The sequence below is a fragment of the Quercus robur genome, chromosome 9, assembly GCF_932294415.1.
Source record: "Quercus robur chromosome 9, dhQueRobu3.1, whole genome shotgun sequence".
Taxonomy (NCBI): Eukaryota; Viridiplantae; Streptophyta; class Magnoliopsida; order Fagales; family Fagaceae; genus Quercus; species Quercus robur.
This window is the reverse complement of record NC_065542.1, coordinates 3,524,418-3,549,645: the sequence shown is the minus strand read 5'-3', so window position 1 is coordinate 3,549,645 and position 25,228 is coordinate 3,524,418. Positions and strand designations below refer to the sequence as shown.

Below are 25,228 nucleotides of genomic sequence, written 5' to 3'. Positions count from 1 at the left end.
CCTTTAAACAACTAATTAATTCATGGGGAAGAGTTTACCATTAGGGCTTCATTGCAATTAAAAAATAATTTCCGGTCACTGTCTTACCAGGAAAATTCCTTGAAGGAATAGGCCAATTACACACCTACTCTGTTTAAATAAATAAACAAACAAGCGTAGTTGACTGAAATCAGAGGATGTGAATGCCCCACCCACCCTCTTTCGCCCTCTCTTTTCTCTTTCACAAACAAAAATAATAGTGGCCATTCATTTATTAATGTTGAATATTAGTTGTGATATACTAGGTTGAATATATTAGAATAGATGCGAAAGTAAAAGCATAAAATAGAAAACATAAGAATATGAAGGTTATGTGGTTCAACCTGATACTACATCTTTATTATATGAGTGTTGGTACAAATCTAGTATAATAATGAACCTAACATGGGTAAATATAATAGACTAAACCCTAGACTAACCATACATTAACTGTGGTTAATAAAATTCTAGTACAAGTGGAAGACTTGACTTACATACAAAATAGGATTGGGTTCGGACTTATGTTATTGGGCTAATATATCTCTAACAATTAAAAATGCAATTATATAATAGGATTTGAATCTTGCATTATTTCTAAGAATTTTTTAAGCTTTACAATCACTACTACAATTTTAGTTCCAAAATCTGTAAAGTTTCACTTTTCACAACTATCCATCCCTTTTATTTATCTCCTTTCACTTCCTCCTTGAAATGAAAAAACCACATCAAAACGTTCTCTACTTCTCTAATTTTTCTTTCAATTTTGCTAGGACGATTCCTGGAAGAGTGAAGTGGTAGAAATACTAAATTATCTTCTTTTCCTAGTGGTAAATTATGAATACTTGCTTAAAATGATGCTACTAATATATGCTTTTAGTTAAAAATCTTTTTTTTTTCTTTCTTTTTTTAAAATTTAGTTCATTTTTCATGGACCCTTATTCAAGACTGTTTTATTTTTTCCTAGACCCATTTAAATATTTCTTTTTATCAATTTTCTCTTTCTAGTTTATTTACTTTTTAATGAGTAAGATAATTAATTTCATTCTTAGAATAAGAAAAAGTTGGAACGCCCAGTTCATCATAGTTAGAAAGAACGGTACATCACTCTCAAACATTTTTTTTTCTCTTTATAGTATTGATGGAAACTTTTTTTTTTTTTTTAAATGTAAATAATAGAAAGATTTTATAAGCTGTATGAAAATGTACCTAATATCAAAATACCATTTTAGTCATTATATTTTGGAGTTATTAATGGTCAATTTAGTCTCTACATTTTAGTAGCAATCAATTTGATCATTGTTATTTTTAATTTGAAATCAATTTGTAGTTAATTTCTTTTAGCGTATTAGTGAGTTGATGGTAAAGATTATATTCTTGCAAGTTAAAAATAATAGAGACCAAAATTGACAATAACAAATATATATATATATATATATATATATATATACACACACGCCAAACTTACGGGAAACTGCTTGGAAGGACTTCCACAACAGTTCCCTACCAACCAGATTCAAAAAGCAATTTTCCAATAACTCTTCCTTTTATTCCCGGTCATCATGCTCGTTGGTCCGCATGCGCGAAACTAAAGTCCCAAATTCTAAGCCAAGTTCACACTGCAGGTTGCTGTGCTGCGTTCTAAACCAAGTGCAAGCCTTCGATATCTATATAAACTTTTTCCTATCAGTCCATATTTCGCATACCAGCGTTGCCTACACCTCTATCTATTCATCTTACTAGAGCTAGCTTTACGTTCCTTGCCATAGGGCATTCTTCTTACAGAAAGAAAGATCTCATAAAGCTCTGATAACTCTCTTTCCAGGTTTCCATTTTCTTTGTTCTGCAACTTTCTTTGTAACTTTTCCACAAACAAGCTAGTTACCAAGTTTCCAATGGCTTCCACTAGCTCCGAAACACCCTCTTCATCATTATCATCATCTTCTTCTTCAATACCTGGTTCGGACTATGATGTTTTTCTCAGTTTTCGGGGTGAGGACACCCGCCATGCCTTTACAGACCATTTATATGAGGTATTGAGATTGAAAGGCATTGACGTCTTTAGAGACAACGAAAAACTCCAACTAGGACAAGTCATTGCTTCTGAGCTCATACAAGCAATAGAAAAATCCCAGTATGCAATCGTTGTTTTCTCAGAAAAATATGCCGATTCCAGGTGGTGTTTGGATGAACTTGCCAAAATTGTTGAAAGTAGAAAGAATAAGGGACTTAGAGTGGTGCCCGTCTTTTATCATGTAGATCCCTCAGACGTGAGGAACCAGACTGGGCCGTTTGGAAAAGCCTTTGCCGAACATAATAAAGATGACAAAATTGACGGAGAGAAGATCCAGAAATGGAAGGATGCTCTAAGAGAAGTGGGGAATTTATCCGGCAAGCATTTAATTTTACATCAAAGGTACACATATTGGTTTTTTTTAGTAGTGTTTATTACACTGTTACGGTTACACACCGTTTAAAGCATTTGCACTGGCAAGTGTAAAAAGTTATATCTATTTTAGTATAAACTTACTTTCTTTTTTTTTTTTTTCATTTTATTTGCCCGTTTGGTTTTTTTTTTTTTTGAGAAAAAAAAAAATTTTGCCCGTTTGGTTTGGTAGAAGAGTTTGAGTAATATTGTTTGTAATTTTTTGAAAGACATGTGAGTAAAAAAATGTATAGAAATATGTGTAAGATTGTTTAAAAATTAAAAATATGAGTTTAAGCTTGTCTACCAAACATGTTCATTTTAAAAACACCTTACATAAAATTATCTATTTCACAAAACATTTCATTAAAATATTAATGTTTCTTTTTCATTTTAAAATTTTTCCTCTTTCTTTCATATTAAAAACCAACATTCTTTCTTAAAAAAAAGAAAAAGAAAAAAGAAAAACCAACATTCGCTCTCATCTTTTATTTTCGAAATACGTAAAGAAAAAAATTAAATAAAAAATAAAATGCAAAATAAATCAGGTTAATATAAATTACCAGTCGAAGCTTGCCACTCCTTGGAGCCACTGCCCTGCCTACTCCTCCCTGGTCTCTCTCTCTTAAGAGATCCCGTGATCCCACCAAACACTTATTATAATTGAAAATATTAATTTCTTCATTTTCTTTTTAATTCACCCTGCCAAAGAGGCTAAAGGGACTAGTAGGGGGGATCGGAGAATGTTAATACCGTTGGTCAGTAAGGGATAAAAATAATAAAACCATGGTTGTTCAAAAAGTCGAGATTTAACTTGTTTAGTTCGTTAACAACTATATATTTTTCACACGACTTTACATTATTTGACATAAGTGAATTTTGAGCTTGATTAACTAAATTGTAGTACTTCTTTTATTATACAAGCAACTAAAATTGTGACTTTAAACCATAGTTTCAACTAATATCATACTTTTTCAAGTCTGTGTAAATGTGAATAACTTTTATTCTTTTTCTTTTACTTTATCTGCAATTTATGTTTCTTTTACCACCCAAGTCAAAAAAGCTGTCTCCGTTAGAAAACTTTAAACATGAAGAATGAAAAAAATTATAATAAAAGTAAGACTAGGTGAACACAAAGATATATATATATATATATATATATATATAAAGAATGAAAAAAATATAATAAAAGTAAGACTAAGTGAACACAAAGACTCTATATGTTTACATGGATTTTTAGTATCAGGCCCAAGAAAATTCTTCTTGGCCCCCTAGTATGATCCTGAGCCCAAACATATAACAAAAATTAGTCCAATGAAGAATGAACAACAGAATTAAACCCGAACAACAACAAAAATGTAGATCTCTAACCCATTTTTTAGCCCTCCAAAAACATGAATTTTTGACAGATCCTACTTCTATTAATTTAAAAAAGAAAATTCCTAAATTCATACTGATACGATCAAATAGAGAGAGACTCGCCTTCTTCTCTTCTACTGCATAGCAGTACAAGCCACACCCACACGCCACTAGCCATCCAATTTACTCATTGGTATTTTTCTCAGAGTCTCTCTCTCTCTCTCTCTCTTTACTGTAAATTCTGTAATGCTGTATATATGCCAATGGCTAAATACTATTGTTGGCCGAAATATTTAGCAATCTACCGCTGTTTTGGAAATATATAGAAATTTACCATTCTTTTGGAACTCGAATTTGTGAAACTCATGTTTGCCATATAACTTGAGTTTCAGGAACTTAAGTTCTTTGAAAAATAGCCTTTGCGTTTGCTGTCTTATTTTTTATGGATCTTGAGTTATATGGCAAACTCGAGTTTCAAAAACTCGCATTTTAAAAAAGTAGTAGATCCCTAATTATTTCATTAACAGTGGTAGATCGCCAAATATTTTGGCCACAGATGGTATTTGGCCATTTTGTCAGCTGTATATGGGTTCAAACGTTTTAGTAAATTTGGTGTTTAATTTGTTTTTAATAAGTATTGATTGACTGACTTAAGTGCGTAAAGGGTAGTGGCAGTGGGGTTGCTTTTTAAAAAAAAAAACATTTAGTAGAGATAGAGATCACAGTGGGGCTGACTGTATAAGTTATAAGGTTGAGTGTTTTTTATTTTTGGAAAGACATTTGTCTTGAGTTTATATTCTGTTTTTTCTTTTGGTCACTTCTTTTTTTTAAGTTGAGAAGGTTTATATAAAAATTTATGTTACATTGTCAGATTGTCTAGTGGAAGGAATACTTAGCACTTAGGTAATAAAGATTAGAAATGCTAGACCAAAAAAAAAAAAAAATGCTACACCACATGGGCTATGGAGGAATTATTAAGTCCATTAAGAGGACTGCTAAAATAGTTTGTCCCCCCTGCCAATGAAACGATGTTACCTATATAAATGTGTGAGTCAATTTCCTAATTAATATAATAAATAAAAAATAAAAAATTATCAAGTGATGTCCACTTGCATAAGTGGCAACGCTTTATTGGTTGGAAAAATCAAGGAGAACCACTTCAGTAATCCTTTGGTGGATGTAATAATTTCTCTAAGTCATGACACCTTATTTAATTGCCAATACACAAAAAGAAAAAGTAGTTAATTTTATAATGAGAATTTATTAGTTTATAATTGGTAATTGTCTGTGTATGGATTGGGGTCATTATTTTTCAACTTACTAGCTTAATTTTTTTTTTTTCCTATTCCTATTTGTCATATCTATTTCATTGAGCAGTCCACCTTATTTTTTTAAATTTTTTTTTGTCAAGTTTGTAATATGTGTTTATGTGCATTAAATATTATGGTAATTTTTTTTTTCCGCTTTGGAATTTTTTCTTATCTTCTAATTTACTTAGAAACAATAACTAGTCTTTTTGTTAGAAGACGCACAAGTTTTATGGCTATATCAACTAGGAAAATTATTAGGTACTCCCGAAATACGATAAATACGTACTCCCTCCTCTCACATGAATGGTGGGTCCCACCATGAATTTAATTAGTGAGACCTACCATTCATGTGAGAGGAAGAAGTACGCATTTATGGTACTCCGAGGGTACACAATAATTTAAAGCGAAGGAAAATTATTGTATACTCTCGGAGTACCATAAATGCGTACTTCCTCCTCTCACATAAATGGTAGGTCCCACTAATTAAATTCAAGATGGGACCCACCTTTCATGTGAGAGGGGGGACTACGCATTTATGGTACTCCGGGAGTATCTAATAATTTTCCATTTTTCTTTTGTTGATATTTTGTTAATATTAAATGAATTCTAATTTGGATTTTCACCAACAAATTTTTTTTTTTAATTCTTCCACCCCACTACGAATGTTGGCTTTGTCCCTTGTTTATGGCAGTTTAGAGTGTAAAAGTTTCAATCTCCCAAATACACAGAAGGTGAACAAACTCTCTCTCTCTCTCTCTCTCTTTCTCTCCCTACTATATCCAGAATTAATAGATTTCCTAATAATTTACATGAAATGTGAAATCAAATGTTGCCAAGAGAGAGACAATGACTATCTCCAAAAACAAAAGGCCAAAATAAAAAGCACACTCACTCTTCATCTCGATTCTTGAAGAAACCGGAATCTTTTTTATTTTTTATTTCTCAGTGCTCAACACCATGCTACTCTCCATCTTTATTCTTTATTCTTTTTTATTTTTAGCTTTCTTTATGGTTGCTCATCGATCTATCCCTTTCTTTGTTTTTCCTTCTATTGCCGAACTTTTCTTGTTTTTGTTTCACACTTCCACTTAAAAACTAATTACTCATCTTCCCCTATTCATTAATCAACAACTCACCCTTTGGTTATTGTTGCTAATTAAACTTCACCTGACCTACTCTCACCCACTCATCCTTTTGACTTTACTTTCTTAGTCATTACTCATTAGTCAATCAAGTCTTTCAAGTTTTTTAAATATTTTTTACGTTTCACGTTTTATTTTTATTTTTTTACTTTCATTTTTAGACTTATCACACAATCCAGTGAGGCAGTGACCCACGTGATGTATAACCTTGCTCTCTCGAAACGGCACCAAGAAATTATTCTAGCAAATAACAATGCAGCAAAAACATACTTAAAAACCACCAGTGACACTCCCACTAATTGAAGATTCTATTGTACCACCCTGCCCAACATGATTCCACCGAAACGCAGTAGCCGCTTTAAGATTTTTTTTTTTTTTTTTTTTTTTTAATGGAATGATTAAGAAACTTAAGTTAAATAAAATTTAATAAAAAGATAACTTGAATATTGTTAGGACATATGTGATTCATGTTAGGAACATATGTCAACATTTTATGTAATTGGTTAATCATTTGACAAAACACACTTTACTTGTAATTGGGTAGATTTAGGATGTGTTTAATGATTCAAGAAACAAGGTTTCAAGTTCAAATGTTAAAGTCATACAAGTCTGTCCAAGAATCAAGTGAAGAAGTATTGTTCATTAAAACTCGACAGCTAATATCTATCGAGATTTAAAGAGCTGTTTCAGTCTGAGGCTCAACAGATAGGATATCTGTTGAGATTTATGAAAAACAGATTTTCAGTTCTGATTTTCATCCAATCCATGAGTATGTGTTTGGGCTTTCTTTTCTCACAACTCTAAATATATATAAGGATAATTTTAAGGGCCGTCTAGGGTTACACAGTTACACGAGTATTGAGCAAAGTCTTGTTCATGCAAATTGTGTCCAGAGACAAAATTTGCCCTAGTTCTTCCTTCTCTTGAAGAAGCTACTGTGTTTGTACATCGTAAGATTTTGTGACCAAGCAACTTCATGATCTTCATCGTGTGATGAACTGAAGATCTTTGCAGCCAACAACCTTCTCAAGTTGATGATCAAGTCGCGTACTGGGATCCACGCATCTTTTGGTTAGTCACATATTGGGAGCCATGTAATACAAAAAGAGATTGTCACTATAGAATAAGTCCAATTAGGTATTGGGGTAAGGGTTCAATTGTAAGTTGGTATAAGATACTGAGATTCCTTTACTTATAACCGCTTGTTTTGATAATAATGGATTCTCGGGAGTGGTGACCTTAAATTCACCCGGTGGGCTTTTTGTTTTGTAGGTTTTCTCTATTTGAAAACAAATCACCGTATCAACTTAATTTCCACTGCATTTACTTTAGTTGGTGATTTGTTTATGCTGCCACGTACATTGCATGTTAATTTGATTAATTAATAAACTTGGCTTATCAAATATATCGAGTTATTGATTAAAAAACACACACATACACACGTGTGCAAATCCATATAATTTTATAAGTTTTCATATTTTGAAATCGTTACATGATAATTCATTATAAATTGTCATTATATATTGTTAATGTAGATAGGTGTGACAATTTTATTTTGTCAAGTTTGTATAATTTCTTATATTTTATGCAATTTTTTTAAAAAGAGTTTCAACATATAATGTCCAATCTTGATAATTGCTCTTTATCACCAGACCAAAACACCAATTGGTTTTTGATTTTCATACATCTAATAAAGTAGATTTATTACTTCAACATAATGACCATTGTTGTTGGGGAAAAATACTAAATCCCCTCAATGTTTATGTGTGAATCAAAATAAATAATAACCAAGCAATAGCAATATATATGGAAACAAAATCTTGGCAAGTGCAAAAGGAGCACAATCACACAAGAACACCTAATCTTACAAGGGAAACCATCTAGTGTAGAGGGAAAAACCATGAAGTAGCTGTGAAAAATTCCACTATGAAAATAGAGATGACAGCTCTCAAGTTTATGCCAAACTTGAGTTCACAATAAATTGGAGATACAACAAATAAATCTCAAGGAGTAAAATACAATCTCACAAAACCTAATAGTAAGATCTTCCTCTGAACACTTCAACTCTCTATGGTTATAGCACTCAAAATCCTTAAAGAGAACTCCACCAATTTATCTTCTTTGTGTGTAGCTTGAGCAAAGAAAAATACTCCTTATTCTGTTTCCCTCTCACACACTCTCATTATGTTTCGCTCTATATTTTTGGATTGCACCTCTTAAGCTTTCTAGCTTTCTTTGTTTTTTCTCTTTAGTTTTTGGAACTGAACTCACTGAAGCTCTCCTTAAATTGGTAGAATGGCCTTAATGTTTTGGTTCAGCCTTTCCCTTTTTCTCTAGCATTGTTAGAGCACTTGCCCTAGTAAGTGTAAAATAGAAAAAGTGCACAATTTTACATATTTTTGTACAATATTTGCCCCCACATCAATCTATTTATATTACTATATATGCATATCCAATTTTGCTACAGTAGCCATGCATATATACACATTTGCTGTAGCTTTCTAAAGCTTTCTAATTGATTATTTTATTTTATTTTCTCTCTCATCCGATTGTTTGTCTTCCCCTACCATCTTCCTCCTTTACCTTCTCTTCAATCTAGCAACATGCTATGTAAATCTATACAAATCATCAAACTCATTCTAAATCTAGATCCAAATTCATCAAATCCATATACAAATTCATCTAAATAATCAAACCCAAATAGCAAAAGAAGAAGGAGTAGAAAATGAAGATGCCGAAGAAGAAGCAGTAACAGCAAATCCGCCTAAAATCACCACTTTCTCTACCCAAAATCTTTGCTTTCTCCGCCCCAAATCATTGCCCATAATCAAACCCAAATTTCAAACCCAAAATCACCATCATAATCAAACCCAAATTGCAAAAGAAGAAGAAGAAGAAGCATTCAGCGAAAATAGAGATAAGGAAAAGAAGAAGAAAGAGTCTGTGTTCAAGGAAAAGAAGAGAAAGAGTGTTAGGTGGGGGTAGGTGTGAAATAATAAAAAAAATTAAGGAACAAAATTATTTTAATAAAAGAGTGTGTATAATAGATAAATTGATGTATGTGTTTTTGTAAAATACTCATGCAAAATAGAAAAAGTAGGTTCTTATGCTAAAATATTCGAAAAATTTTAGGTGGACTGATGCGAATGCTCTTACAGTCTTAGAGCATTAGTATTGGGGGTGTAAAACTTCCCAAAATTGCTATTTTAGTAACAAAGACACCCAAACCCTACTTTATCTGGGTGTGGGTTGCTAAAAAATTTTGCCACCTTACTACAGTAAGTTGTTACTTATACAACTTACTGTAACTTGTTGGTAAACTTAAAAATCATTATTTTATTTGCTTTTCTTTCTCTCTTCACTAACTCTATCTTCTCTCTCCTTCAAATCTCTCAAGCCTACATCTTTCTCAAACTCACCCATTCTTTCTTTTAATTTCTCTAGGTTTTTTTTTTCTCTCTCTCTTTGATTTACTCTCTCCATCTCCTCTCTCTCTCTCTCTCTCATACCTCATCCCTCTCTTCTCTCTCTCTATCTTAGATATGCGGCGATGGAGGCATTCTTGTGGTGGATTTCTTTTTGGGTTATAGGTTGGGTGTGTTGTGGGTTGCTAGTGGGTAGTAGGGTGATACGTCGGTTGTGGTGGTGTGGAGGTCGTGGATTATGGGTTGTGGATTTTGTGGGTTGTTGGTTTTGGTGGGTCATGCAATGGTGGGTTTTGGTCTATGGTGTGGTGGATTGTGGCGGTGAGTTGGTTTGGTGTGGTGGAAAGTTGCGGCTATGGTATCACAGTGGGTTTTTGTTTTTTTTGTTTTTAATCTGATTTTTGGTATGGGTATTATGTGATGATGGTGGCTGCTCCTAGTTGTGGTTGTTTTTGTGGTTGTGGTGGTTGATTTCCAGTGAGGGTGGTGGTTGATATGAAGTGAGACAAGTGGTGAGGAAGAGAGAGAGAGTGAAATTAATAAAAAATTGAATAGTGTTGGATATGATGTGAAAAATAGAAATGGGGATGTTGGATGAATTATAAAATGAGATTGTAAAATAAAGAAAGTAGCTTTTTTGGTATTAAAATAGGTGTTTTTTTTTTTTTTTTTAATTTTTAAATCCCGGTTGCGAATGCTCTTAGAGATATGTTAGAGATATATTGGGCTAATATATCTCTAGCCTAATATGATAGGCCAAATCTATATCTATATATATCTAAAAACTGAAGCGTAGCATTTATTATTACTACGTTTTTTTTTTTAGTCATACCAGTAGCCATGTCACTATTATTTATTTTTATTTTTAGTTTTTCATCTTTACTAATTGTCTATTGCAAAATTAATTATTTGTGGCCAACGTGATGCACTACATGCCATCATAAGCTTTAATTGTCTATTGTCTAGATTGAAAGCTCATTTCAACATTGAGTGTCATTCTCTTTTCCCTTCCCTTCTTACCTTTTACCTCCCCCACTACTCTCAACTTCACCGTTACACTTCCTTCATCCTTTTCTCTTTCTAATAATTTGGCTCTTCTTCTTCCCATTTTGTTTTGTATAAATTTGATATTATTAATTTCTTCCATTAATTCAATACATATTTTTTCCACACAAATATTGTGAGTACTCTCTCTCTCTCTCTCTCTCTCTCTGTGAATTTATGTTATTTCTTATAACTTTAATTAAGGTTGATTTTTTTTTTTAAATAAATGTGTTTAGATATTGTGTGTTTTCAATTCTCATCAAAAAGTTCTCTCTCTCCATTTTATAATTTTGGTTTGGATTAATACTTAGTTTTTTTTTTTTTTTTGGAACCAGGAATTTGAATTTATATCAAAACAAAATCTACATGACTATGAATTTGAATATGCCTACCAATTGTTTGAATATAAATTGTTATATAGTATGTCTTCTGTTCCTTTGGTTTCATTTTAATTTTGGTTAAGATAATGTTGTAATTTTGTGATGAGTTTTGATTATCATGATAATCTCTTTATTCCTTAAGAGATGAGAATTTTGAATTTGAAACTTATAAAGTTTAGTTGTATATTAGGCAAATATAACACACTACAATAGAAGTTAGAAGGATATGGTTCACCTTAAAAAAATACTAGCCTCTGAGCACGCGCTCACGCGCGTGCTCAGAGGCTCTTCTATTTTTTGGGTAAGGATTAAATTAGAGCATTTATTATAATTTGGAATTATTATATTTTTCAATCACAAAAAAAAAAACCTAGGGGTGTGATGAGTGTCATGTATGGAGAAATAATTTTTCAATCACACTCCTAGATTTTTTTGTGATGAAAATGCATAATTAGTATACATTGACATACAATTAACATGCCAGAGATTACGGATTTTATCAAAATAATAAGATTCCAATCAATTAAGAATGTTTAAACAGCTTAAACTATAATCTCACCACTGACTTCTTGCATAGCCCTATGCTCAACTGGCATATTGCGTGCCAAGTTACGGATATGGGTAAGCCGACGACTTCGTCCATCCTCGTGATTAGGTGGCATTAGTGATGGGTTTGTTGATGTTGAATTAGAATGTACAACATCTTCTTCATTTAAATTTGTTGGGCCTCCCACTAAAATGTGATCACCACCTAAAGTTCGTTGCCTTTGTCTTGAGTAATTAGCACGACGTCTTGCCAATCGAATATTTCTGCTTTCATTGTCTTCTCATTGTCTTCTCAAGCGAGCATAATATCTCCATTGTTCTCGACGACGTTCTATGTCATCGGTATTCACCGCCGATGTATTTTGCGAACTCATTTCTACATAAAATTAAATTAAATTTATGGTGGTCGTTGCGCATACATACACAATAATCAATAGATTTTTCCTTGTCACAAACAGGGTGTTTTAAAACCTCATTAAAGTGAACTAATTTTGAACAAATTAATCACATGTAAGAATTGTAATAATATGTGTGATTGTAATAAATTTTTAGTAAAATAGGAGAAATAAGTTACACTTCTTAAAATTATTAAATTATTATTTTAGGTTATGATTTGTTAGATCAATATGATGAAAATATAATTCAGAAAATGTTTAATTTATTTCAAAAAATCATTTATTTATAGTTAAAATTAGATTAAATTTTTCGTACTAATTTCACACACTTTAAAAAAAAAAAAATCATGCCATTTTGGTTAATTTGGATGAGAAAATAATGTCTGTTTGTAACTTTATGTGTCTGTGTGTAAGTGTAAGAGAGAGAAGAAGTGGCTTAGTGAGTTTAGAAGTTGAGAGTTGTGGAGGTGATGATTTAAAGGATTTGAATGTACATTTAATTTCTTACTTTACCGGATATAAATATAATATCAAACAAATATACAAAGAGGCGTTGAAGTCTGAAAAGAAAAATATTGTTGTTTTACGTTAAAACTTTTTTAATCTCTTCTTTACTAAAGTTCCCTTAATTATCTGTAAAAAAAATACCCTTAATTACGTGGGACATACTGATAGATGGCTAACGTGTAAGAGTTAATTTAGAACATTTATTATAATTTTGGATTATTACATTTTCCAATCACAAAAAAAAAAAAAAAAAAAAAAAGTCTAGGGGTGTGATGAAAAATTATTTCACTACACATAATACTCATCAATGGCCTACATGTTCAATATTGCTTGATCATGCACTCCATTATTTAAATAGTACCTTTTCCATGTACTATTTAAAAAAATCGCACTTTAAATTTAGACCAAAGCATTAAACTAAGTATATTCTCCTCTCTTAACTTAATCTTTAATTTACTTTTTGAAGTAAATAATACGTTATTTGGTAATGAAAAATATAATCATTTTTACTGTTTTATCTTTTTGGAAAATTCAAAGTATTTACATCTTGTACTTTGTTTTTTTTTTTTTTTTTTTTTTTTTAATATATATATATACATCTATCCATGAACTATTTTAAAAATCCTACTTTTTAGCATCTCACGTTTTCCTTTTTTTTTTTTTTTAATCTCTTCCATATTTTGGAAAAAAAAAGACTCCTACAATAAAACTACTACTATAATTTCGCATTCCATATCCTTATATTTAGGCACTAACATAATTGATTTTGAAAGAAAATAAAATGCTAAATTTTAGGGAAAAAAATTTTAAATCTAATATTCCATTCTTGTAAAGTCTCTCACGTTCTCTCTCTCTATCTATGTACTACTTTAAAAATTTCCACTTTCTATCCTACGTTAAACATATGAAGTTTTCCTTTTTTTTTTAATACCTTTTTGGTGTTGTTGATGTTTTTTTTTTTTTTTTTTTTTTTTTTTTTTCAAATTTTATATATGACAGTTATCATTTTTTGTCATGTACTATTGCTCAAAATCGCACTTTAAATTTAGACCAAAGCATTAAACTAAGTATATACTCCTCTCTTAATTTAATCTTTAATTTACTTTTTGAAATAAATAATACATTTTTTTTAATGAAAAATGAAATCATTTTTATTGTTTTCTCATTTTCGAAAATTCAAAGTATTTACATCTTGTACTTTGTCTTTTTTTTTTTAATATATATAAACACACATCTATCCATTTACTATTTTAAAAATCCTACTTTTTAGCATCTCACGTTTTCCTTTTTTATTTTTTTAATCTCTTCCATATTTTGGAAAAAAAAGACTCCTACAATAAAACTACTACTATAATTTCTCCTTCCATATCCTTATATTTAGGCACTAACATAATTGATTTTGAAAGAAAATAAAATGCTAAATTTTAGGGAAAAAAATTTTAAATCTAATATTCCATTCTTGTAAAGTCTCTCACGTTCTCTCTCTCTCTCTATCTATGTACTATTTAAAAAATTTCCACTTTCTATCCCACGTTAAACATCTCAAGTTTTCATTCTTTTTTTTTTTTTTTCTTTTTTTTTTTTTTTTTTTTTTTTTTTACGTTTTTGGTGTTGTTGATGTTGTTGTTTTTTTTTTTTTTTTTCAAATTTTATGTATGACAGTTATAATTTTTTGTCTTTTCCTAAAATGTAGTTTTTTTAATCCTAAAATTTAGTCATTTACTACACATCCATAACATAAGTAAATAAAACTTAAATTGGAAATTTTATGTGAAGAGATACATGTTAATTGTATACAAAATAAATCTCACGTTTTCCTCTTTTTTTTTTTAATGTCGTCCATATTTTGGAAAAGAAAGACTCCTACAATAAAACTACTACTATAATTTCTCCATCCATATCCTTATATTTAGGCACTAACATATCTGATTTTGAAAAAAAATAAAATGCTAAATTTTAGGGGAAAAAAATTAAAAGTCTAATATTTCATTCTTGTAAAGTCTCTCACGTTCTTGGTGTTGTTGACGTGGGTTTTTTTTTTTTTTTTTTTTTTTTCAAATTTTATGTATGACAGTTATCATTTTTTGTCTATTCGTAAAATGTAGTATTTTTAATCCTAAAATTTAGTCATTTACTACACATCCATAACATAAGTAAATAAAAGCTTAATTTGAAAATTTTATGGCAAGAGATACATGTTAATTGTATACAAAAGAAATATAGTTTCTATTACAAAAAAAATTTTTTTACAACAGTTTCTTAGATAACAACCACTTTATGTGAGGTTTAACACATATAATAATTCTTGTAAAGTCTCTCACCCAAACTTATCTAATATTCCATTCCAATGACTCCTCAATGCAATCCAAAAAGTTTGTGCGTACGTGAACCTGAGAGAGATAAAAGAATTAGGGTTAAACCAAGTATTTGTTTTTTTTTTTTAAAAAAAAAACTTTAATTAACCAACCAACATTTGAAGGTATATGTTGTTAAAGATAATAGCTTAAGTTTGTTAGAGTTTGTGTTTGAAATATTTGAATTCAAATAGAAATAGAAAATTCTTCTCCCAAAAAAAAAAAAAAAAAAGAATAAAGCAAACATTTGAATAAAATAGTAGTTATCCGAAAATGTTGGTAATGATAATCATCAATACCACGTATGAGTCAATAATCATAAACGTTTTATTTTTTTTATTTTTTTTTTTATGGTTATAATTTTTTTTAAACAAAAAATTATCTACCACGCTTTTATTTTGAAAAAAAAAATCCCACTTTTGTAAAAAAAAAAAAAAAAAAAAAAAAAAAAAACTCTGGCCGACCCTTTTTTTTTCCAAATTAAAAAAAAAAAAAAAAAATCCTTAACACGTTTGAATTCCACTCCCACATTTTACTCCTAACAAATTGTTTGCATTCCACTCTCCCATGTTTTACTCCTAAGAAACTGCTTTACTATCAAATTTAAAATTTTCAACTTCTCTTTAATAACATGCACGTTGGTATTGACGATTTTTTCTTTTTTCTTGAACCCACCTGATGACCAAATGCATGTGGGCCCATAAATTTGAGATGGATAACCCTTTTTTTTTTTTTTTTTTTTTGAGATGTAGACAACTTTAATTGGATAATTTAGATATACATAAAAGTTACACAAATTAAAAAAAAAAAAATTCATTCTAAATAAAAAAATTTAGTAGCTGTTTAGTAGTGATAGACGTGTAGATGATTGTGATTAACCTTTTGATAAAGTTGGATGTATTTAGTGCAAATGCAGTTAGAAATAGATAATTGTGGTTAACCTTTTGATAAAATGAAAAACCTTTTTTTTTTTTAAAGAAATAATAAAATTAAAAACCTAATAAGAGAGTGATGGACATTGTTGACCTTATTTTTTTTAAAAAAAACTCACTATCTATTCATGAGGTGATCATGGTTATAATTTCTTAAAATGTAAACAAAGGCTATTAAAAGAGGTAAGGGAAGTTATACTGTTTAACTGTTGGAGAATGATTTTGAATACTTCTTTTGTAGCATAAGACAACCCTGTCTTTGGATCACAATACCTACAACATGAAATGACAATTCATTAAGAAATACAATGGTGGAGTATATGAAGGAACCATTTATTTCAAAATTACATTTTAAAATAAAGAAGAAGGGGAAAAAAAAAAAAGAGTTAACGTGATACATATAAGAAAAAAAAAAGTAGAACTTAAAGAAAGTGAATCATAAACAAAAGAAAAGAAAACAAAGAAGAACTTGCAAAAGATAGAACCTGAAAATTTGTTGAAGCCTCTGACAGTAAATATCTTTAATATGAAGAAAAAAAGAAGATGATGTAGAGCTAAACTAAAAGTCTTTAATTTGAAGAAGAATGAGAGAGAGAAAGTGAGATAGAAACTGTAAAACGTACGTAAGTTTGTGGTTTTAAATTGTAGGAGTTTTAATTTACATATCTATCCTTGGTGGTTGAAAACTTGTAAGTGGGTATGATGAGGGTATCTTAGGCATGAAAAATGTGGAATCCAAACAGGGGAAGCCCCTTAAATAGTAGTATAGATTAATAAAAAATAATACTAATATAATGATATATTTGTAGAGATATAAATGACAATACTTGAAGTATAAGTGTTACTTCTTTATATATTACACCTTATTACATAATATTTATATGGGTTTGGTTTTCCTCCAGTATTTTTTCAATTGGACATCTCCTTGTACTTTAAATATACAATAATAAGTGGTGGTGAGTTTTAATTTTCACATATTATTTAGTTAGTGAGTGATGTAACAGTTTCTCACTAAAATAAAAGAAAATTTTAATTAAAAAAATACTGGAAGTAAGTCAAACCCTATTTATATATATTCCCACATATGCATGTGGGTCTACAGCTAGTATATCTCTACCAAGCATGTGCAGCACACCTAAAGTGAGTAAGTCACGGCGCAAGGAATTGGCAAGTTGACTTTTGTGGCTTGTCCAACTACCTCACTAATGAGGTATTTTATCAAGTGTGGGCTGGACCCAGGGTGTTATGATGCACCCAACAATTGCTAGCTTAAGCAATGGCAGCTGTTATTACATAGTCTGGAACTATGCTTCCTCTCTCTCACAGAGAGGTGGGTCTCACTCACCATGGGATCCACCCTTCTCTAAGAGGCAGGGAGCATATTCCTGGACTATGCAATAATTTTCCGCAATGGGATTGGCTGATGACATTAAATTTTCTCATTTCTGACTATTTTGCTCGTTTTCCCTCCCTTTCTTAGGTTGTTTCTTCTTCTTCCCCATCTCTTGTAAATACTCTAATTGCAAGGTCAGGATCTTGGGACATACGGAAACGTTTCATAAGAAACTATATCTAAAGATGCAAAACAAAATAATGATTGAAGACGTAAAATCTAGGAATCTTCAAACACAATTGTTAAAATGAACTATAACACAACACTCATATGGATGGTTCTTTTGAGTTTGGATTGAAGCATTCAATTACATTTATGCGTCCCAATTTCAGTTTTGACCAACTAAACTAAATGCCATATATCTACTAACTTTTATTTTGTGTCCCATCATGGTAGGTGAGACTCACTTCTTATTTTTCTCTTTTTTTTACAGCTCTGAGGCAAAAGTTATCCAAAACATTGTGCAATGGATATCAAATAAATTGAGTTATAAAATCGAAATTAATGAACTAGTTGGAATAAGTTCCCGAACTGAGGATTTGAAGTTACTTTTAGCTTTAGCGTCAAATGATGTTCGCTTTATAGGAATTTGGGGGATGGGAGGAATGGGTAAAACAACTCTAGCAAAATTTGTTCATAACACATTTTCCAATCAATTTGAAGCTAATAGTTTTATTCATGATGTTAGAAGGAAATCTGAAAATGGTTTACATGGGTTACAAAGAACACTATTGAAAAAGCTTTTGTGCGTAGATATGGATATACAAGATGTTGATGAGGGAGTTTTCATCATAAAGAAAAGGTTACATTGCAAAAAGATTCTTCTAATTCTTGATGATGTAGATGATTTAAAGCAATTAGAGAAGTTAGCTGGGGGACATAATTGGTTTGGTCCTGGTAGTAGGATTGTTATAACGACAAGAAATATGAGCTTGCTTGTGACACATGATGTAAATGAAATATATGAGGTTGAAGCATTGAATAATGATGAAGCTCTTCAACTTTTTAGTTTGAAAGCTTTTGGGAAAGGGCATCCTGATGTTGATTATGTGAAGCTATCCCAAGATTTTGTACATTATTGTCAAGGCCTTCCTTTAGCCCTTGAGCTTTTGGGTTCCTCTTTGTTGAAAAAAAATAAAATTTTCTGGAAAGGTTTGTTAGACAAGCTAAAAAAATTTCCAGAAAGAGGTATTATCAAAGTACTTAAAATAAGTTATGAGGGACTAGAACCATTTGAAAAAGAAATTTTCCTCAATATTTCATGTTTCTTTTGTGGCAATGATCAAGATAGCATCTTTAAAATATTAGATTATCTTGAACTTGTCCCTGAATATGGATTAGAGATTCTTAAAGGTAAAGCTCTCATCAAATTGCAAGGCAATCGATTATGGATGCATGATTTACTCCGAGAAATGGGTCGGGATATAGTTTATCAAGAGTGCCCTGACATTCCTTTGAGGCGTAGTAGATTGTGGTTGTATAAAGACATTGAAGATGCGCTAGAAATGAATAAGGTATGATGTTTTTTAAAGAACATGAATAAATACTTTATTATATTTAGTTCTTTGACGACCTTACAATTTGCCACAACATTTACAAAAATTTGATGACATTTGTGACTATGGTTGATAAAACCATCACTTTCACATGAGTCTACCAATTTTTCTCTACCATTCACAGTTGCATAGGTTAAGATTCTGGCAATAGTTATCGCACAAAAATTGTGTCCATAGAATTTCTCTATTACATTTTTTAACATAGTTTAACCTAGCGTAGTTTTGGTTATTATACATTTTGCAATTCATTAATACCTTTTGTTCATGATTATTAGGAAACAGAGGAAATTCAAGGCATAGTCCTAAAGTTATTCAACCCAAAAGCGGCACATTGGAATCTTAAATCCTTTTCAAAGATGCATTATCTAAAAACCCTCATAATTGACAATGTTGACCTTAAGAATGATCTCAAATATCTTCCTAATGGTTTAAGATTTCTTGATTGGAGTAAGTATCCTTCAAAATTGTTTCCATCAAGTTTCAGAGCCAAGGTAATTTAGGTATCCTTTTTATTTTAAGCTTCATTAAACTGTAAGATTTTGTAGAAGCTAACTTTTTGTTATTTCTTTTGTTTTGTTTTTTTTGAGTTTTAACAGTCTTTTGAGAGGTTGAAAGCCATCAAATTGAACAAGTCTCCGAAACTTATTAAAACCCCTAACTTCACTAATTTCCCCATTCTTGAGGAATTGGAACTTAAGGATTGTATAAATTTACTTGCCTTGCACCCATCAATTGGAGTTCATGAAAAGCTCACTCTTCTTAATCTAAAAGGTTGTAAAAACCTCAAAAGTCTTCCAAGAACACTTGAAATGGAGTCTCTTGAGATTCTTATTCTTTCTGAATGCTCAAAAGTAAAAAGTATTCCAGAATTTGGGGAAAATATGAAAAGTGTATCAAAGTTTTACTTAAATGGCACTGCCATTACAAAATTGCCTACATCAATTGGGAATTTGACGGGTCTTGTTTTATTGAATGTAAAAGATTGCAAAAGACTCATGACTCTTCCTAGCACCTTTTTAAATCTCAATTCCCTTGAAAAACTGTATCTTTCCGGATGCTCAAAACTACTAAAGATCTTGGGGGCTATTGAATGTTTAGAGGGTTTTGATGAGATTGAGACTGCTAAAAAACTTAAAAATCTATTTATCAGTGGAATTAAGCGAAGAAATACCAATCCCTTGGATTTGTCAATTACTTCTCTATCGAGTTTGTGTTCTTTGAGCAAATTGGAGACACTGGATTTAAGTTATTGCAATCTCAATGTAATTCCCAATGCTATTGGTTGCTTATCCACTTTAGAAATTTTAATTCTAAGAGGAAATAATTTTGGTTCCTTCATGCAAAGAAGTCCTGATCCCTTGGAGATGTTATTGACTTCTCTATCAGAGGGTTCATGTTCTTTGAACAAATTGGATCTAAGTTATTGCAATCTCAATGCAATCCCCAATGCTATTGGTTGCTTATCCACTTTAGAAAATTTAATTCTAAGCGGAAATAATTTTGGTTCCTTCATGCAAAGAAGTCCCGATCCCTTGGAGATGTTATTGACTTCTCTATCAGAGGGTTCGTGTTCTTTGAACAAATTGGATCTAAGTTATTGCAATCTCAATGGTTTCTCTGATAGAATTGGTTGCCTTCCCAGTCTAGAAGAATTAATTCTAAGTGGAAATAAGTTTGGTTACCTCCCGGGAAGCATCGCTCAACTAAGTAATCTGTTAGTTTTGGATCTGAAAGATTGCTCGAGTCTCCGATCATTACCAAAGCTTCCATATCGGAAGGTGAGTCGTCCATTATTAGATTCATTACCAAAGAGTCAATATCAGCAGAGGCCTGTTCCTCTTATTAACGGACTTAGAATTGGTATTTCGATTGCCTATCCGACGAAAGGACGGATAAAACTGGCTCTCAATCAAGACTTCATTGCAGATATATATGGGCTCAGCCTCGGGGTTGTAAACCCACAACCCACACGTGTTTTTGGAAGTGAAATTCCGGAGTGGTTTGAGCTTCAAAATATAGGGGCTGAAATTAATATTAAAGTACCTTCTCATTTGTGCGATGAGTTGGCGGGAATTGCTAGTTGTGGTGTGATTTGTTGTCGTCAACCCATCGACCTTTTACAACTTGACTCCTATTTAATATGTAATGGAAACATTATTGATACACATTTAGCAATGTGTCCAGTGCTTCAGGATTTATCAGATCGGCTTTTGCTAGTCTATTTTCCTAGAGCAACGAGCAATTGGAAAATATTTGTTGTTAATGGATTCGCTAAGTTTGGCATTAGATTTCGAGCCCATGGTTCAGGCATGGAGGTGAAGGAATGCGGAATTCATTTGGTGTACAAGAAAGAGGTTGAAAGTTTCCAAGAATATCGCAATCGAATTAGGGCTGAGAGGCTTCTCAAAAAAAAAAAAAAAATTAGGGCTGAGAGAGAGAAGAAAGCCATTGAATATATGGGCCTGGCTGGGAGAACTGAGAGAAGAAAGAAACAGTGGGAAAAAGACATTGCTGAAATCAAACGACTTATGGCTGAGAGTCAGAGAAGCAACAACAGCATCATTCTTTATGAGGGCTCGGATGACTGTAATGGGGCTGGACCTAGTGGAGAGGGAAGCTCTAATGATGTACCACACCCGAAGCAGATTGAAAGGCTCCCAGAAATGGCCCATGGTGACTCTGATTCTGAGGGATCAAGTGAGTACCACGAATGGGGTGACGAGTTACACGATTGGGAGGAATCTAGTGAGAGTGACCAGGAAGGCTAATCCACTTTTTTCTCTTCATTGCTTGTAAGTCACTGGCTTCTTATTTCAATTTCTGTTAATTGCTGCATTTCCTTTTCTCTTAGTTTACATGTCTTAATAGATTGACCACCATGCGTTTGATTAGAGTTATCAATGGGACTGCTGGCAAATTCACTAATTGCTAGGGTCATTTTCGTGTCTGCATTTTCTTTCTCTAAGTGCACATTTATTAATGCAAAAGACATCATCTGCTTGAAAGCAAGTAAACATCAAAATTGGAAAGCTTTTGCTGCCAAACGTACTAGTTTTTTTTTTTCGGTTTAACACAAAATTTGTACTTTTATTTGAGTTTAATAAGTTTGTAGACCTGTTTTTAACACAAAATTATTAGATTATTATTGAGCCAAATAAAATAACATGTCTTTAATTTTCTTTTTCTTTTTTTTTTTACTTCTCTCTTTCTCCTACAAAATTGAGATTACATACTTGAGACTTCATTTTCATATTTGCAAAGTTCTTTCATATATACTATGAAAAGGGTATTAAATAAAAAAAGTATATAATTACTTTATATTTTTGTTATTATTGTTATAAGTCTAAGAAGTTAGAATGCTAAGAAGAAATACAAAAAAAAAATTATTAAAATAAAAGAACAATAAGAGAAAGTAAATTTTGATGATGATGAAGAAAATGTCGATGAAGAAATAAATTTGTAAGATGATGAACATGATGATAACATTGACTTAGATGGAGTTAATTAGGCAAAATGATGAATATGATGAAAATTAATCATTATTTTGGCTCATATGTCATGTATTATATATCACTTTAAAGTTTAATCAATTTGAATGTATACGTTATAAAAATATGTTAACATTTTATATAAAATTTATTTATTTAACTTTATTAAATATTATTACATAATTAATGATTAAATTAGTTATTAGTTGAACATATTCTAAATTCTTAATGAACATAATTTTTTTTGGGGGGGGGGGGGGGGATATGCCTTTATATATGTATATTTATAATTTTTTTAAAATATTATTAAGTTTTTGTGTATCTTGCGGTATATAATACGATAGGATATATGACACGGAAAAAAAAAAATTGATTCACGATATTATTCATGTTTTGACAACCATGCTTAGATCTACAGAGTATGCAAACTCTGAATCTCTCCCCACCCTCCTCATCACTGCCCTCCCTGTCCTCATTTTAGAGAAATCCAAAAGCACAACCTCATTTTTTTTGCATGACAGTTTTTTCAAAATGAATAAAGTAGAATTCTATGAATTTATGATTGTGATTGAGGACAAAGTTTGGAAAGTTAATAATGTCACTAATTGTAATCAACAAATTAGATGAAGATGCAAGAGGCACACACCATGAATTAATAGTTTCATGAAAACTTAATAATGTCACTAATGGAAATCAACAGTTACTGTGAATAATAGATAGTATTGAACTCTAAGTACAAAACAGCCTTAGCCATTTGCTTCCATTGTTTTGCAATGTTAGGAAAACATCTTACACTTCATCATCCCATGTGATGTTTGTGCTGAGGCATGGGTGAGACCTTAATAATCTTCAAATTTCATTTAAAAGTGACATCTTTTTCCTCTCCATTTTGTTAATTATATTGTCATTATTTTCTTTGTTTTATTTTCAAACATTTAGGAGTTTAATAAAATATATGTAATGTCAATTTTGAATGGAAATGGTGGTATCAGCTTATCACTTGCATTGCCTTGTTGAGCTGTAATATTAATAGTTTAAACTCATTTTGTACATAACATTGCTCGTTAATTATAGAAGTTTCACATATACACTTAGATTAGGTCAGAGTAGAATTTCTATCTTGTATAAAAATAAATAAAATAAATAATGGAAGTTATTACCATATGAATTTTTGTGCTTTGGGCTCTTGATATTCTTGAAATTTTCAAGACTTATTTCAAATCATAACCAAGGCAAACCATACTAGATCATTTTTCATTTCGTCTTTATGGTAATTAGACTCATGCAGGCAAGCAACTGTGTAGACAAGGTTGAAAATTGGAGAAGGTAATCTACTTAGATTTGTAAACCCTGCCCTACTTTTTATCATTGTTTTGATGCATTTTGTCTAGAATTTAAGTTTTGTCACATTTTCATTGTTGTTTTTTCATTTTAGCCTGATGTATTACATTTCATAGTGAATTGATAATTCACCTTTATAGAAATACAAGTACATATATATATATATATATATATATATATAAGGTTCCTATTTTATTGGGTGTCCCCAAGGCAAAGGGATGTCTAATGAAATTGCATAGGTTCTTGTTGTGGCATATGTGCTAGTCAAAGATACTTTCAGGTGAAATTTTGAATTAGTTTGAAAAATCCATAGCCAAAATAATTCTGAAAGAATTTTACAAATTCCTGTTTGTGTTGCTAACAAGATTATTAAGTCTCATTCTAAATCTGGAAGATATTTGGTTGAAAAAGGATAATGGCTAGTGCATACTAGGAATTGTAGAAACCATGCTGGCAGGTCCTTTGTTAATCTTACTGGTACAACTATAAGTGAAGACCTTGAGCTTTGGAACCAGATATGTAGGTTACAATTACCTTTATGATTGTCCTTCTTTGGTTAATTTTATTGAATTTTCTTCTTGTGTGGGCAAAATTGAGAAGGCATCTGAGGACTCAATCATTTATGTCAACGATACTAAAATCTTAGACCTTTTTATTTTATTTTATTTTATGTAGAGAAATCTGGTTTGGTTTGATATGTACATTAGAACTAATTTCATTGAGCCTTAATTGATTCAGGCATGGATGAAGAGCTGGATGAAAGGAAGGAGTTTTGGGGATCTTAAAGTACTTCTCATTGTCTTTTTTCTCTATTTTATGGTCTATTTGGACTTATAGGAACAAGGCAACTGTGAAGAAAGAGCCTTTCTCTGCCACTAATGTGGTCATGTATTGTAAATTTTGATTTTAATGTGCAGGGTAACTAACAGTTCAAAAGCCTTGATAGCAGCAGGATAAGCAAATCTAAGTGTTCCAACTAGCAACCAACTCTATTGGAGACAAGCTGCAAGCATAGGAGAAGGAAATAGAGAGGATCCAGCTTCTTTTGTAAGATAGAGAAGGTGCATTTCCATGGCTGGATGTTTCAGTTGAGCTGTTAAAGATACTATACGACAGCAGCTTTATTGACTTTCTGTGAAAGATTTTTGAAGCTAACAGCTTTGTATTAACAAACAGGTGGCAGAGTTGGCCAATAGAGAGGCTGTGTGGTTAAGGTCATTCAACAGATTACAAATGTTTGGATTTGACAGGTGGACAGATGTCCTAGCAGAGCCTTGATCCCTAGCAACCCTTTGCCCATAAGTTCTTCATGAGCATTAGCTTGGACAACTGGAAGCAAACTCCGAATCTTGTACTCTTTTCTTCTTGTGCTGTTTTGGTTCCTTTGTTTCAATGTACAAAAAAAGAATGGCAAGACAAAGCATTTTGTTGGTGTTTTAAAAAGCAGTAGAAATCATGTGCTGGAAAGCAAGTAAACATCGACATTGGAAGCTTTTACTGCCAAAGCTATATTGATTTATTATTCTATCCCATGTTGTTTTCTTCCATTCAGAATTAGGCTTCTAGGTTTCTCTTATTTAGAAGTCCACAAGAACAAGCTCATTAGTGAAGGCATG

The 25,228-nt window shown here is 31.4% G+C and overlaps 2 protein-coding genes across 2 annotated transcripts in view; both read left to right on the top strand.

Annotated features, from left to right (window-relative positions):
* Window positions 1–1,572: 1,572 nt before the first annotated feature.
* Window positions 1,573–25,228, top strand: part of LOC126700443 (TMV resistance protein N-like) — a 54,751-nt gene continuing 31,095 nt past the window's right edge. The window contains exon 1 of the mRNA XM_050398631.1: window positions 1,573–1,840. The gene's annotated coding sequence lies outside the window, so the exon portion shown is untranslated. The remainder of the gene's footprint in view (window positions 1,841–25,228) is intronic.
* LOC126699795 (disease resistance protein RUN1-like) lies at window positions 1,836–21,551 on the top strand. The gene is made up of 5 exons (XM_050397764.1): window positions 1,836–2,431; window positions 17,661–18,741; window positions 19,059–19,274; window positions 19,380–21,137; window positions 21,327–21,551. Exons 1-5 carry the CDS (start codon window positions 1,911–1,913, stop codon window positions 21,549–21,551), a joined length of 3,801 nt encoding a protein of 1,266 aa, XP_050253721.1. The 5' UTR covers window positions 1,836–1,910.

What these genes read in the sequence shown, in the direction of transcription:
- LOC126699795 (XM_050397764.1), top strand. Translation starts at nt 1,911, where the DNA reads ATGGCTTCCACTAGCTCCGAAACACCCTCTTCATCATTATCATCATCT. An exon ending in CATTTAATTTTACATCAAAG is followed by an intron (nt 2,432 to 17,660) that starts GTACACATATTG and finishes TTTTTTTTACAG; the next exon opens with CTCTGAGGCAAAAGTTATCC. An exon ending in ATGCGCTAGAAATGAATAAG is followed by an intron (nt 18,742 to 19,058) that starts GTATGATGTTTT and finishes CATGATTATTAG; the next exon opens with GAAACAGAGGAAATTCAAGG.